Source organism: Procambarus clarkii, chromosome 20 (assembly GCF_040958095.1).
Source record: "Procambarus clarkii isolate CNS0578487 chromosome 20, FALCON_Pclarkii_2.0, whole genome shotgun sequence".
In the NCBI taxonomy this organism is placed as follows: domain Eukaryota; kingdom Metazoa; phylum Arthropoda; class Malacostraca; order Decapoda; family Cambaridae; genus Procambarus; species Procambarus clarkii.
In genome coordinates this window covers 31,618,599-31,632,316 of record NC_091169.1, presented here as the reverse complement: position 1 = coordinate 31,632,316, position 13,718 = coordinate 31,618,599, and the positions used below count along the sequence as shown (strand labels likewise).

General features: G+C 37.5%; 1 protein-coding gene across 2 annotated transcripts; it reads left to right on the top strand.

Moving 5' to 3' along the window:
• Window positions 1–2,453: 2,453 nt before the first annotated feature.
• On the top strand, window positions 2,454–10,047 carry LOC138366650 (uncharacterized). Of its 2 annotated transcripts, XM_069327844.1 has the most exons (9): window positions 2,454–2,577; window positions 3,668–3,739; window positions 4,207–5,481; window positions 5,826–5,930; window positions 6,086–6,315; window positions 6,521–6,699; window positions 7,059–7,152; window positions 7,392–7,483; window positions 8,327–8,464. In XM_069327844.1, exons 3-8 carry the CDS (start codon window positions 5,370–5,372, stop codon window positions 7,464–7,466), a joined length of 795 nt encoding a protein of 264 aa, XP_069183945.1. In that variant the 5' UTR covers window positions 2,454–2,577; window positions 3,668–3,739; window positions 4,207–5,369; the 3' UTR covers window positions 7,467–7,483; window positions 8,327–8,464. The 2 variants fall into 2 exon arrangements, with proteins under 2 accessions (XP_069183945.1, XP_069183946.1); XM_069327845.1 differs by lacking the exons at window positions 2,454–2,577; window positions 3,668–3,739; window positions 4,207–5,481; ... (2 more) ...; window positions 6,521–6,699; window positions 7,059–7,152 and adding exons at window positions 8,668–8,838; window positions 9,119–9,303; window positions 9,556–10,047 and having other exon boundaries at window positions 7,330–7,483; window positions 8,327–8,534.
• The last annotated feature ends 3,671 nt before the right edge of the window (window positions 10,048–13,718 follow it).

Genomic DNA, 13,718 nt, shown 5'->3' with positions numbered 1-13,718 from the left:
TGTGTTGTAAACCTTGTATAGTGACCATTGTGTTGTGACACTTGTATAGTGACCATTGTGTTGTAATACTTGTATAGTAACCATTGTGTTGTGACCATTGTGTTGTGACACTTGTACAGTGATCATTGTGTTGAAATACGTGTACAGTAACCATTGTGTTGAAATGCTTGTATAGTGACCATTATGTTGTAATACTTATATAATGACCATTGTATTGTGACATTTGTATAGTGACCAATGTGTTGTAATACTTGTATAGTGACCATTATGTTGTAATACTTATATAATGACCATTGTATTGTGACACTTGTATAGTGACCATTGTGTTGTAATACATGTATAGTGACCATTGTGTTGTGACACTTGTATAGTGACCATTGTGTTGTAGTACATGTATAGTGACCATTGTGTTGTGACACTTGTATAGTGACCATTGTGTTGTGACACTTGTATAGCAACCCGTTCTCACACAAGACAGTACATATATGACTAGTGCTTAAAGTCAATATGTGGAATGTGATTTAGTACATATGTGATATATTCCCAGTTAACTTTTTTACCAAGGCTCAAACTCTTCCTCACGTACCAATTTACGTCTCACAGTACTCGTCCATCAACGTAGATAGCTGAATAGTCGTGATTGGTTCAATTATAACGAAAATTGTAGTTTTCAGGTCCCACATGGGTTGTGAAATTCACCTACTATTGTCCATGCTCTTATAATATTACAGATCAGCTACATCCTATTGAAGGCTCGTAGTTTTGTTTTGAGAAATATTAGTTGTTCTTAGTAAATTATAATAAGCACAATAAATTATTACATAGAATAAGTGCTTCACCAATCAATATTATATACCATAGTTTGTGCTTTAGAAATCTTTAAAGAATGTTTTGTAGGAACGCTAACAGAAAACGATGTTATGTTGGAATGTATATAGGGTAAACTACTGCAAACAGGATGGTATGGTGTGGATTATTGGAAACTATAGGATTAGTATAGGGTCCACTACCACCTGTTAGGTGGGTAAGGGGTCCAATAACACCCGCAGGATGAGTATGGGGGTCACATCCACCCACAGGAATGGTATGGGGATCACTTCCACCCACAGGAAGGGTATGGGATCCAATACCATCCACTGGATGTGTATTGCGTCCACTACCACCGACAGGATGGGTATGGGCTCACAACCACCCACAGGATAGGTATGGGGTCCAATACCACCCACAGGATGAGTATGGGGTCCACTATAACCCACAGGATGGGTATGGGGCTCCAACCACCCACAGAATAAGTATGGGGTACAATAACACCCACTGGATATGTATGGCATCCATTGCCCCCACAGGATGACTATAGGGTACAGTATCGCCCACAGGATTAGTATATAGGGTTCACTGCCGCCCACAGAGTCGGTATGGGGTCCACCGCCACCCACAGGGTCGGTATGGGGTCCACTACCGCCCACAGGGTCGCTATGAAGTCAACTACCGTCCACAGGGTCGGTAGGGGTCCACTACCGCCCACAGGGTCGGCAGGGGGTCCACTGCCACCCACTGGGTCGGTAGGGGGTCCACTGCCGCCCACAGGATCGATAGGGGGTCCACTGCCGCCCACAGGGTCGATATGGGGGGGGGTCCACTACCGCCCACAGGATCGATAGGGGGTCCACTGCCGCCCACAGGGTCGGTAGGGGGTCCACTGCCGCCCACACGTTCGGTAGGGGTCCACTGCCGCCCACAGGGTCGGTAGGGGGTCCACTGCCGCCCACAGGATCGATAGGGGGTCCACTGCCGCCCACAGGGTCGATAGGGGGTCCCTTACCGCCCACAGGGTCTCTATGAAGTCAACTACCGCCCATAGTGTTTGTATAGTGTCCACTATCGCCCATAGTGTTATTATGGGGTCCACTACCCCTCATAGGGTCGGTATGGGGGTCCATTACTACCCACAGGGTGTGTCTGGGGTCTATTTTGGCAATACTGCTTTTCCAATCTCATTTGTTGTTCAATGTAAAATATTTGTTGCTCGACTTGCAACAATTTATATATATATATATATATATATATATATATATATATATATATATATATATATATAGTATAGTGCCTTTGCAATAATGTACCAATGTGTGTATTTTCATAACTCGTTTTAAATTGTTGAAAAATAAATAACTACATTGTGAATGCAAGTCAATGTTTACATGCTAAATCAGAGTTGCCAGATTCCGCTTAAAATAGCAAATTGTGCTTATTTTCAAAGCTTGAGAATTTAGCTTTAAAGTAGTTAAAAAACTACGAATTTCGCAATTTGCTATGTACTTTAGTGTACTATTTTAAAATAAGATTGGTTTTTAAGCTGCAAGTCATATGAATCTCAAAAAAAGTATATTATTAACAATCTTATCTCCATAGTTCACTAGTTTCTGTAAATCAGATCTGGTAACTGTAGGCCAAGTACTGGAAGACTCAAGACACAATGTGTTGAAGCTATTCTCTTTGAAGAAGTCATCTCGACAGGATCTTCCAGCTCCAGCTATAAAACTTCACCAAACATGGATCTACCTAGTACATCAAATGGTAAGGAATTACTAAACTGTACAAAGTTTTATGCTAGAACATTTGTTACAGAATTGTCCCTGTCAGGGACAATTCAGTCCCTATTCTATGTGTACTCCATCACATAGTGACGGAGTATGTGGGAATAATTTTGTTGACACTGTCCATTTTGTCAATTCTACAACAGCAGATAATATGAATTCCCAGAGATATTTGTAACTTGAGATACTTGGTTTGGTTTGGTTAAGTTAGGTTAGGTTAGCCTAACCCAGTAAATCCTCCCCGGCTAGAATATAAACCCCGGACAAAGTGCTCGTGAAATGCCAGGCATTTGCAAATATGAGGATGTGGTTGATTAGATTATATTCTTTTCTATATCATAGATGTTCAATATATGAAAAATATTTTAGACTTAAAAATGGACCCCTGAGGTACTCAACTTAACACATTTCTTCATATTCATTCCCATTTAGTATGACCTTTTGCTCTCTTTGTTTTAACTATTGTTTTGTGCACTTTACAATTTTTTTCATGAACCTGTAATTTCCTTGCTAGTCTTCCATGTGGTACCTTATTAAAGTCTTTAGCATAATCCATGTATACTACATCCACCGGAAACCCTTTATCTGAGTACCATGTTACCATGTCCCAAAAGTGAGGAGGTTTATAAGGTAGCATCTGTTTTTAAGAAGACCATGGTGTGTCGATTGAATAAGATTGTTCACTGAAAGATGGTAAATGATTCCCTCCCTTAGGATTTTCGCCATGAGCTTGCAGATGTGTTATACCTAGCTGATTGGACATTAGTTTTGTGCTTAACTCTTTCTGCTTTTTTTTTAAATACTGTAAGGGTGAAATTTTCATATTTCAAATCTCGGGGTACTATCCCTTGGTTCAGATATTTTGTGGAAAGTATTTTCAGCAGTATTCATAGTTCTTCTGTCAGTTTATTTTCCTTTATAATTAAGGTTTGTTTTCTTTTGTACCATAGAAAGTACCACAGAAAGGTGTTATAATGTTGTGTTAGCTTTTCTGTACAATTTTTCTTTTTTGTTTGTATAAAAGGCTATGCAATGAATTCAAATATTTACGCTACCAATCAATTTTTCAGATAGATCATCGGATTTTGACAGTATGCTGTACATACCAGATGTTCCAAAAATAACTACAGACAACAATAATGGTACTGTGTTTACTATTTTTATACTTTATATATAGGAAGACAAGTTCAATCAATGAGCATTTTAATATATCATCAAAATTTTCATACATTTCTTTCACTTTGTTACACTTGTAAAAACTTATTCTTAGCTATATTTATATAAATGTTAATACCACTGTTAAATGAACATATTGATTTGTGTCCTTATTAGTTATAGCTTATTTATGTTGACCCAGCACCTTACTAAAGGGATTACCTTAACTTGTGTCACTATCTCTCTAGGGGGCTCCAGGTAGGCAGTATAGGTAATGCCACTAACATGCATATCATTATGGGAAAGTCCATAATTTAACACCTAATTATAAGTAGGAAATTTGTAGCAAATTTTAAGATTATTAATAGGTACATTGTAGCATAATTTTGCATAAGCATAATTTTCTTGTTTTGTTCTTGTACTTTTCCTTCGAACAGTATTATTTTCTCTTCAGAATTTCACCGGAGAATAGCAGTGATGACTAGAGAACATCTTGAACGTGAGTACCAGAAAGCACGTGCTGCAATGATACAAAGAAATGAATACTTGAAGAGACTCTTAAACGTGGAGGAACCAAACTCAATAAAGGTGACAAACAAGAAACAGAAAAAAGATAACATACAGGATGTATCACACATTAATTCAAAACAAAGACCAGCTGCACCCCAATCTGATGGTAATCTTCTATTATTTTCTTAACAATATTTCTACAGCTGTTATTTGTGTACTTTCCAATAATATTTGTTGCCTATTTTTAAGTGTATGCTAGACAATTATGGAGATTAAATTACTATAACACTGAACAACTTGGTAGCATAAAGTTAGTTATAGTAATATCTTGAGATTTGTCTGAAAATATTAATACTTGTATACAATTTGCAATTATGTACCATGCTTAAATCTTCAAATGTGCCACCCAGACATTCTGCCTGCTATACTTTCACCACCACACATTCAAAATGCGGGCTATTCTACTAGTGGCAGAACGTACACTCAAAGTTATTTGGCAGCTGGTGAAGAAACTTTGGAATCATTTGATGTTGGTATGTCCCAACATCATTTGTTGGTATTTAAATGAGGGTTTATTTAATGGACACACGTCATAAATATTATGTACCAAAATTGTGCTTAATGCCTATGAAATTTTGTTTAACATATTATACTAATCATTCCTTTCACTTACAAATTTTTCTTACTAATTTGTAATCCCATATTTCAAAGTACTTGCTGCAGAACTTGAACAAATTAAAGATTCTCAGCCAAGTGTTTCTGACTGGCAAAAAAGAAGAAAAAATGCAGAGATTAATTGGGGAGAAAGCAGGGCAATGCTGTTCGATTGGACATTGTCTGAGTTGGGTGTTCCAGATAAAGGTAAATTAAATATTGCTGTGTTCATTAAGGTTATACTGTATAATAAGCATCATATGCATATTAATGACACTCTATTAATACATTTAGACTTCAGATTGTTTAAAATGTTAGGTATACAGTATTTAAAATTAGTATAAATAATTACCCCTTTTTTCATCAGGTAAAGTTTGTGTACAATGTACAAATTGTGAGGCAAGCATCAAATGTGAAGACTGTTTTGCATTTTTGTGTCACATTTGTGACCAAATGCAACATTTTCTCATGCCTTTCCACCACAGATTATATTGGAAAAATGGCTTTTATGAGCCATTAGACCCGACACAAACTGTGTGCCCTGAAGGAAATATCTTTCACTGGAGTAAGTATACGATACCTGTATAAAATCCGTACTTTGTTCCGAGATTACTTCTACTTCCCAATCCCAGTCTAGAGCTACGATTATCTTGGTATAACAAAATAAAATGAATAAATGTTTCATTTCAGTCATTACAACATTTGGAGAAGTCTTAAAGTTTAAACCTGACACTTGGTTTTATAGATTGATTTAATCGTCTGATTGTTTCTTTTCTGTGAATTTCTCAGTCATTATCTGGAGAATAATGTCAATATTTTGTACAATCAAGAAACAATGAAATATTCAGTCTGAAATTCTTTTCCATAAAACTCATTTTGTCAAACTGTCTTCCTTTTCTTTGTTACCAGAACCTGTTGTACCAGCCCAACCACCAAATTCTTGCCCCAACTGCACAGATTGCAAGTTTAAAATTTCAAGCTCCAGCAATCTCTGCATCTTCATCACTATAATGGGTAAATAAACTTTAAAATTTACCCTTTTATTTCCATTACCGGATATTCCTGAATCACAATACATTTTGAAATTTTTGTTGCTATAAATGTTAATTTTTACATCACTATTTTAGCAAGTCGCCACACCACTCAATGCACTGTATTTTAAACTACAGGAAGGTATGACCTCTATACTCCAATCTATACATGCCACTGTGGATATGAGCATCAACAACTAGGCAAGACCATGCACAAGTCTGGTTTCTATTCATCATTAGGAAAGAGCAGCACATTCTACAGCACCAGTCTGCTTGAATCATGGCACCATATAAAAAGAAATTGTCCTGGAACATCATTTCGGGCATTAGTCACTGCACTGGAATCCTTTGGTGCTTCTCGTGGGCGTGTATGTTTTGATACCGTTATTCTTAATATTTTCAGTTTTATATTTCAATACAAAAATTATCAAAATTTTGTAGTAATGTATATTCATTTATTAATAATTAGTTTTTAATTTTGTTCAAACACAAAATGGAATGTTTTTTTTGTTTATTTATCTTATGTCATAATATGCATTTTAAATGTCACCATCTAAAAAATTCTATTCCTAGATTGGACCCATTAATTATATAACTTCGAAGAGAGTGTTCTTCGAATGGCGATTCCAGCAATATGAGCTGAGAAAAATTAGAGGAGAAGCTGACAATGAGTGTCCTGCTTGTGATAAAACCCCTTTAGCAGTACATATTGATGGCAACAAGAAGCTGTATCGTTACAACAAAGTTGGGAGGTAATAAAATGTGCTTTACAGATACTTAATGTATAGTATTCTTTTGTTCTCTACACACACTATATTATAATGAATTATATTGTCTTCAAATTAATGTTCTTATAAATAAAGTATGCACATATAAATATACATTGTCATATGACATATTTTTTAACTGAGTATGTCTTTATAGTTTGCCTTTCAATTGCATCCATATCATCATTTTATTTATCTAACACCATGTAAATTTTTGTTTTATGTAAAATTTAGCAGTGCATCAGAATTCTTCATATAAAACATTTTTTGATACCCCATTACCCATTGTTTAATATTATAGTGGTTACAGACAATAAATAATTATTTCTGAATTATCATTGCAGAGGTATCAGAAACCCCTATTATTCTGATAGTATCTTCAGCAAAGATGAAGATGTTCAAGCTCATGTTGGCACTATTCAGAGCTTGAAAACTAAGGTGAGTTTTATTATATATTGAGAAACCTTCAATTTTACCTAATAACTGTTTGGCGACTATAACATATGGTGGCCATTTTTGTATTTTTTCATTATAGTTTATATATATTGAATAAGGAAATATAACCCATAGAATATATTGGTCAAACTTGAGTTGGTCTTGGTGAGTAAAGGTATGTTATGAAACTGTTATTAATCTATGCTCTTCAAGATGTTCATTGCTATAAATATTTTTCTCAGAAAGAACAGAAGAACTCACAGAGGGTGCAGTCTTTTGGAACCATCGAAAAATTGATGGACTGGCTCGTGCATTAGTTACTCGACTCAGAAAGGTACTAAAAATAATATATATTTATTTTATTTATTTGAATTTATTTTGAAACTTATTATAATGCATTTATATGTGAAAGGTATTATAATGCATTTATAGGTTAGTTATGTGTTCAGATCATGTACTACATATATTTTCCATTATAAATTAGCGACCATTTCCTTGAATTAACTGCTTGAACTTTTTCAATATATCAATAAGGTTAATTTGTATAAAGTATATAGTATTTAATTAACCTAAATGTATGATTCCGAGATATATCAAATGTGTTCACAGAGAAATCACAGTATCGTGATATATCACGGGAACTGTGATGAGGGTTTGAACCCCATGCACTGAGTGCTCTCAGATGCATGCTCTAGTTCACTACGCCACGACATGGTCAGATGAATTGCAACTTGGAGTACTACTGCACCCACAAGGATCCCAAGGCTTCCACTGAAGCCAAACCAGGTTTCACACAATTCCCCCATGAACTCGGTCTCTGTCATTCAGTAGTTCTGCCTTTGATGCCCCCATTTCAATGTCTTTCTCCATGTATTGATATATCACAATAATATGAATTCTATGTGTATTGAAAGGGCCATCAGAGGTAAAACTACTGGAGGACACAGACCAAGTACATGGGAAACTGCATGCACAACCGCCCATGGAATGGGTATGGGGGTGCATAATTAACAAAAATTGAATTGTGGGTTCATTAGTACCCTAGGTTGCAATTCTTTTGACCATGTTGTGGCGCATTCAACTACAGCAAGCATCTGGGAATGCCAAGCCCATAGGTTCGAACCACTCATCATGGTTAATGTGATTTGTTCATTAAATTTATTATATTTTCAAATAGGCCAGAGAGACGGAAATAACAGTTTCAAATGAGATCGACAAACTTGATGTTCAAAAGTCATTGATTCAAGAATGGCGATCTGACCTACAAATGATTTGTAAGGAGTTAGAGTTAAACACTGGAACAACCTCGAAGAACATAAAATATTCTATCGAGGCAGTTGCAGACTCTATCAGGCATCGCAAAAATCTGATTGCCACTGATGCAGGTAGGCTTACTATTTCTTTGTTAACTCTGAAGCAATTTCTATTTAGCTCTTGTCTATAATTTCTATGTAGGTAAATGATGAGGAAATTTTTTTAACAACTTTAAAACTTTCAGCCAAAAAACTTTATTTGCAGCATCCAGTAAAATGCGCTCTTCCCTCCGGCACAGAAATGAGTGTGATAGGAAAAAGCTTCAAGGCTTCATAAAAATCTACAATAGTGAAAACTCTGAAATTCTCAGTGAAAAGGATGCAATAGAAGGTATCCTGCCATGGCACAATTTATTGCCTCATCATAGCCAAAATGGTATGTAACTACATCTCATTTTATCAGGGGTTACAATTCGGCCTTATCAAGATAACTAACATTTAGCATGCATAATGGATAAGCTTTACTTATTTTTGAAGTAAAATATCATCACTACTGTTTGTAAAATAGGTGCAGTATCATAATCCGTAGGTTTTTATCAGGTTGATACTGCACAATAAACTATGTATAGTATGTATAATGCAAGTACCTAAACTGTAATTACATTAAATTGAGTTGTAGTTTACTTGCAGTAAATATAAATTTCCTCTTTTATTAGTGTCCCTTGCTCAAAAAAAGAAGGCAGTAGAAGATGTGGAGCTTCAGAAGAGATCCAGAGAAGAGCAACAACACACTGTTCAAGAAATGCTGCATTATCTCGCATATTACAAGAATAAGAGAGAGATTTTAACCGAACATACTGAAGAGTTGTTATGTGGAATTTTTCCTTCATATCTAAGCAAGGTAAGCTAACAGCCTAAATGTGTGTTGCAATTCAGTTCTTCATAAACATTTATCCAGCAGAATTTTATACTTGTCTTGCTATTTACAACTTTGACAGGTAGACAATTCCATGGTTTTCATATACTGTACTGGTGTGTTTTACATATATTTGAACTTTTACCGAAAACTTTATTTATTTATTCTAATTTCTTTAGTATTTTCAGGGAAATTTGTAAATGTCTTAAACCCCATTAAATAGTCTATATATTACAGGATCCTAACAAGTACACTATTGAAGAGAAGCACCTATCAACCAAAAATAAGAGTGGAATCTTGGCTCTTTTGAAGCAAGGGCAAAAGATGTGTTCTGACAAGCTGAGTGATGCAAAGCGTTTATTTGGATACCAGGAAGAGGATGTTGATGTTTCCGAGCCCTACCTGGAGCTTTGTGACAGTGAAGATGATGATGATGAAGATGAAGATTTACTACTAAACTCATGATACAAAAGTTAAGTATAATAAATTTTACCTGATTTCTCTTGCTAATTTCTCTTACTTAATTTCTCTAATTTCTAATTATCCTAGCCCTAAGATTACTACTGGCCTCCATTGCCTTGCCTGCACTTTGTTTCCCCCTTAACCATATCACTCATTCTTACAGGTGTGAGACAGAGAGGTACAAGATCATCCAAGAGGAACAACACCTGAAGCACCCAACATTTGGGTGTTTTAATTAATAAAAACGCCCTTCATGGCTTCACTCATCCTGGCTGGTTTAATTAAAAAAACCTAACCTAAACCTAATATATATACCTCTAGAGTCAAGGGAGTTAAGTTTTAGGCTGCACAATGAAACTGCTATTGACAATTTTATAACTGCTGCTGATAATGTCTGTCCTGTGACTTTTTTGTAAGCATAACCAAAAGGCTTAACAATTCCTTGCTTACAAAGGGAATACTTAAACCCATTAATAAAAAACATGACCTTGAGAAGAAGTATAGGTTAGGAATTGTCTCCAAAGAATTCTCATGCTCTTCAACAGGTCACTTGAACTCCAAACCTTTCCAGTTATCCTAAAAAAAGCGAGTTACCCCTGTACACAAATGTGGTGATCTCACAGATGTTAACAATTACAGACCTATATCAATCCTGCCTAACTTGTCAACATTTTTTGAAAAACTAATCTACAAGCAGTTTTACTCTTATCTAGCCAAACACCATATACTTAGTACTAGGCTGTACAAGAATATAACAACTCTTGTATATATCTCAAAAAAAAAAAAAAAAAAAAAAAAAAGCACAAGACGAAGCTTGAAAAAGTTTAGTGGTATGCAAATAGGCTAGTCCCAGGACTAAGAGGCATGAGTTACGAGGACAGGCTGCGAGAAATGCAATTGATAGGGTACATAAAGATAAACTGTTTAACACGGGTGGTAGGCGAACAAGGGGACACAGGTGGAAACTTAGTACCCAAATGAACCACTAGGATGTTAGAAAGAACTTTTTCAGTGTCAGAGTAGTTAATAGATGGAATGCATTAGGCAGTGATGTGGTGGAGGCTGACTCCATACACAGTTTCAAATGCAGATATGATAGAGCCCAGTAGGCTCAGGAATCTGTACATCAGTTGATTGCCAGTTGAGAGGTGGGACCAAAGAGCCAGAGCTCAACCCCCCGCAACCACAACTAGGTGAGTATACACACACACACACACACGTATACACACACACACACAGACACAAACATACACACACTAATGCCTCTATTCACCTTGCAGTAAATAGGAACCTGAAAGTCAGGAAGCTGCTAAAGGCTGCATCTTGGGGATGTGTGAGTGTGTTAGATAAAAATATATGTTGTTTAGATATGATGGAGGAAAAGAGGCCGAGAGTCGGTACATTAGACAACCGACGCTTAGAAAGGCGGGGTCCAAGAGCTAACAGCTAAATCTTGGAAATAATAAATTAAAATATTTAATACACCCACATACATGTTTCACATTATTTTGGCTGAGGGCACACTGAGGGCTGATGGCCCCGTCGACGGGGCAGGAAGTCGGTGGTTGATCAAAGGCCTCCCACATCCTCCACATACCTGAGGATTATTCCGGCTTAATTTTAAACGGAAGTAATGTCTTGGCATTTACGGCTTCAGCGGGTGGGTGGGTCCGTGGGTTTATTACACTGTGAGTGAAAACAATCGCCTATTCTCTATTTTATATTGCGGCTTGTAGAGCTAGAAGCTGTTGCCTCTTGTGTGCGTTGCACAAGGGGATTAATATCTGGATTAATAGCTTTCAATATTTCCAGTATTTTTTAAGGTAACGCTTAAATACCGAAGATACTGCTATTGGACACCGCTTAATTGACAATGTCTCAACAACGCAGGCTAAAGATGTGCGTGGCTCCTGCTATTGCAATGATGCTCATTTGTTTTTCAATGATGGGCCTTAGTTGCCCCCTCTCTAACTTACCGTTCTAAATACCCCTTCTCCATCTTCCGCAAACATTTCCCCTCATACATCTCCCCCCTTTCCTCCTGTCCCCCTTGTCCATCTTTGTCCCCCTGTCCATCTTTGTCCCCTGTCCCTCACTTTGTCCCCTTGCCCACATTTTCTGTCCTCTGTCCCAGATCCCTTTCCCCCTCTCTGTCCCCCTGTCCCCCCTTTCCATCTCTCTGTCCCCCTGTCCCTCTCTATCCCATTGTCCCTGTCTCTGTCCCCCCTGTCTCTCTCTGTCCCCCTGTTCTTCTCTGTCCTCCTGTTCCTCTCTCTGTCCCCCTGTCCATCTCTCTGTCCCCTGTACCTCTCTGTCCCCCTGCCCACTCTTTCTGTCCGCTGTCCATCATCTGTCCCCCTCCCTTTCCTCCAGTCCCCCTATCCATCTCTGTCCCCTTGTCCCTGTCTCTCCTCTGTCCCCTCTCTCTTGGTCTCCTGCCCCCCTCTCCTCCCTCTGTCCCCCGGTCCCCCTCTCTGACCCTGTCCCTCTGTCTCTGTCTCTGTCCATGTCCCCCTCTCTGTCCCTGTCTCCCTCCCTGTCCCACTGCTCCCCCTCTGTTCCCCCGTCCCTCCTCTGGCCCTGTCCGTCTGTCCCTGTCCCTCTGTCTCTGCCTCTCCTCGTTTCTGACATTCTCTGTGTCAGCCTATCTCTCTGTCTCTTTCCTCGCTCTATCTCTGTCATTCTCTCACTGACTTTGCATATCCTTATCTATACGTCTCTGTGTCTAACATTCTCTCCCTGACTCTGTCTATATCTATTTCTCTGTCTCGATCTTCATCTCTTTCTCTCTCTCTCTCTCTCTCTCTCTCTCTCTCTCTCTCTCTCTCTCTCTCTCTCTCTCTCTTTCTCTCTCTCTCTCTCTCTCTCTCTCTCTCTCTCTCTCTTTCTCTCTCTCTCTCTCTCTCTCTCTCTCTCTCTCTCTCTCTCTCTCTCTCTCTCTCTCTCTCTCTCTCTCTCTCTCTCTCTCTCTCTCTCTCTCTCTCTCTCTCTCTCTCCTTACATACATACATACATACATACATACATACATACATACATACATACATACATACATACATACATACATACATACATACGTACATACATACATACATACATACATTTATTTAACACATGTGGTACACGCACAAGGGGACACAGGTGGTGGAGGCTGATTCCATACACAGTTTCAAGTGTATGGAAAGTGTATGTATTCAAGTGTATGTATTCAAGTGGCGGGACCAAAGAGCCAAAGTTCAACCCTTGCAACCACAACTAGGTTAGTACATACATACATACATAAGATATAAAACAGTGGAGGATTCCCAGGTAGAACAATCAACCACAATGCCCATTACCCCTTTACCCTGATGTCCTTAACTACACAACTATACAAGAGTCATTAACACGTGTAATGGCTGATCCCCCATCTTTCATTTTATCAGCTTAGTTCCTTTATTATGCCCCAATTACTCATCCCTTGAGCGGTAGTTAAACTGAACCCAAATTTAAAAAAAGTTCCTTGCTAAGCAAGCTACAGTCTTGATAAGTCAGATATATTGTTTGTTAACACATTTCTCATCAATGAACAGTCAGTTTTATCAAGCTAACATATCCTAACACAACGAGTGAGAGTATTAACTGGTATAATTATTTTATTAGACCAGTATATATTATTAGATTATACTGGTATAATTATATATATATATATATATATATATATATATATATATATATATATATATATATATATATATATATATATATATATATATATATATATATATATATGTATGTATGTATGAGTGTGTGTGTACATGTGTATACAACATTAATAATTTTGTAACTAGCGTCAAACATTGTTATTTGCTTAGCTAAACGAACTAGAGGGTTCCGGTCCTGAACCGATTATGTGCCTCTGTAATCCTTTACACCACGGCCCACGGGATGGGTATGGG

Coding starts and splice junctions, on each gene's coding strand:
- LOC138366650 (XM_069327844.1), top strand. CDS start 5,370: ATGCAACATTTTCTCATGCCTTTCCACCACAGATTATATTGGAAAAAT. Junction 6,700..7,058: donor CGTTACAACAAAGTTGGGAG/GTAATAAAATGT, acceptor TTATCATTGCAG/AGGTATCAGAAACCCCTATT. Junction 7,153..7,391: donor TTCAGAGCTTGAAAACTAAG/GTGAGTTTTATT, acceptor TATTTTTCTCAG/AAAGAACAGAAGAACTCACA.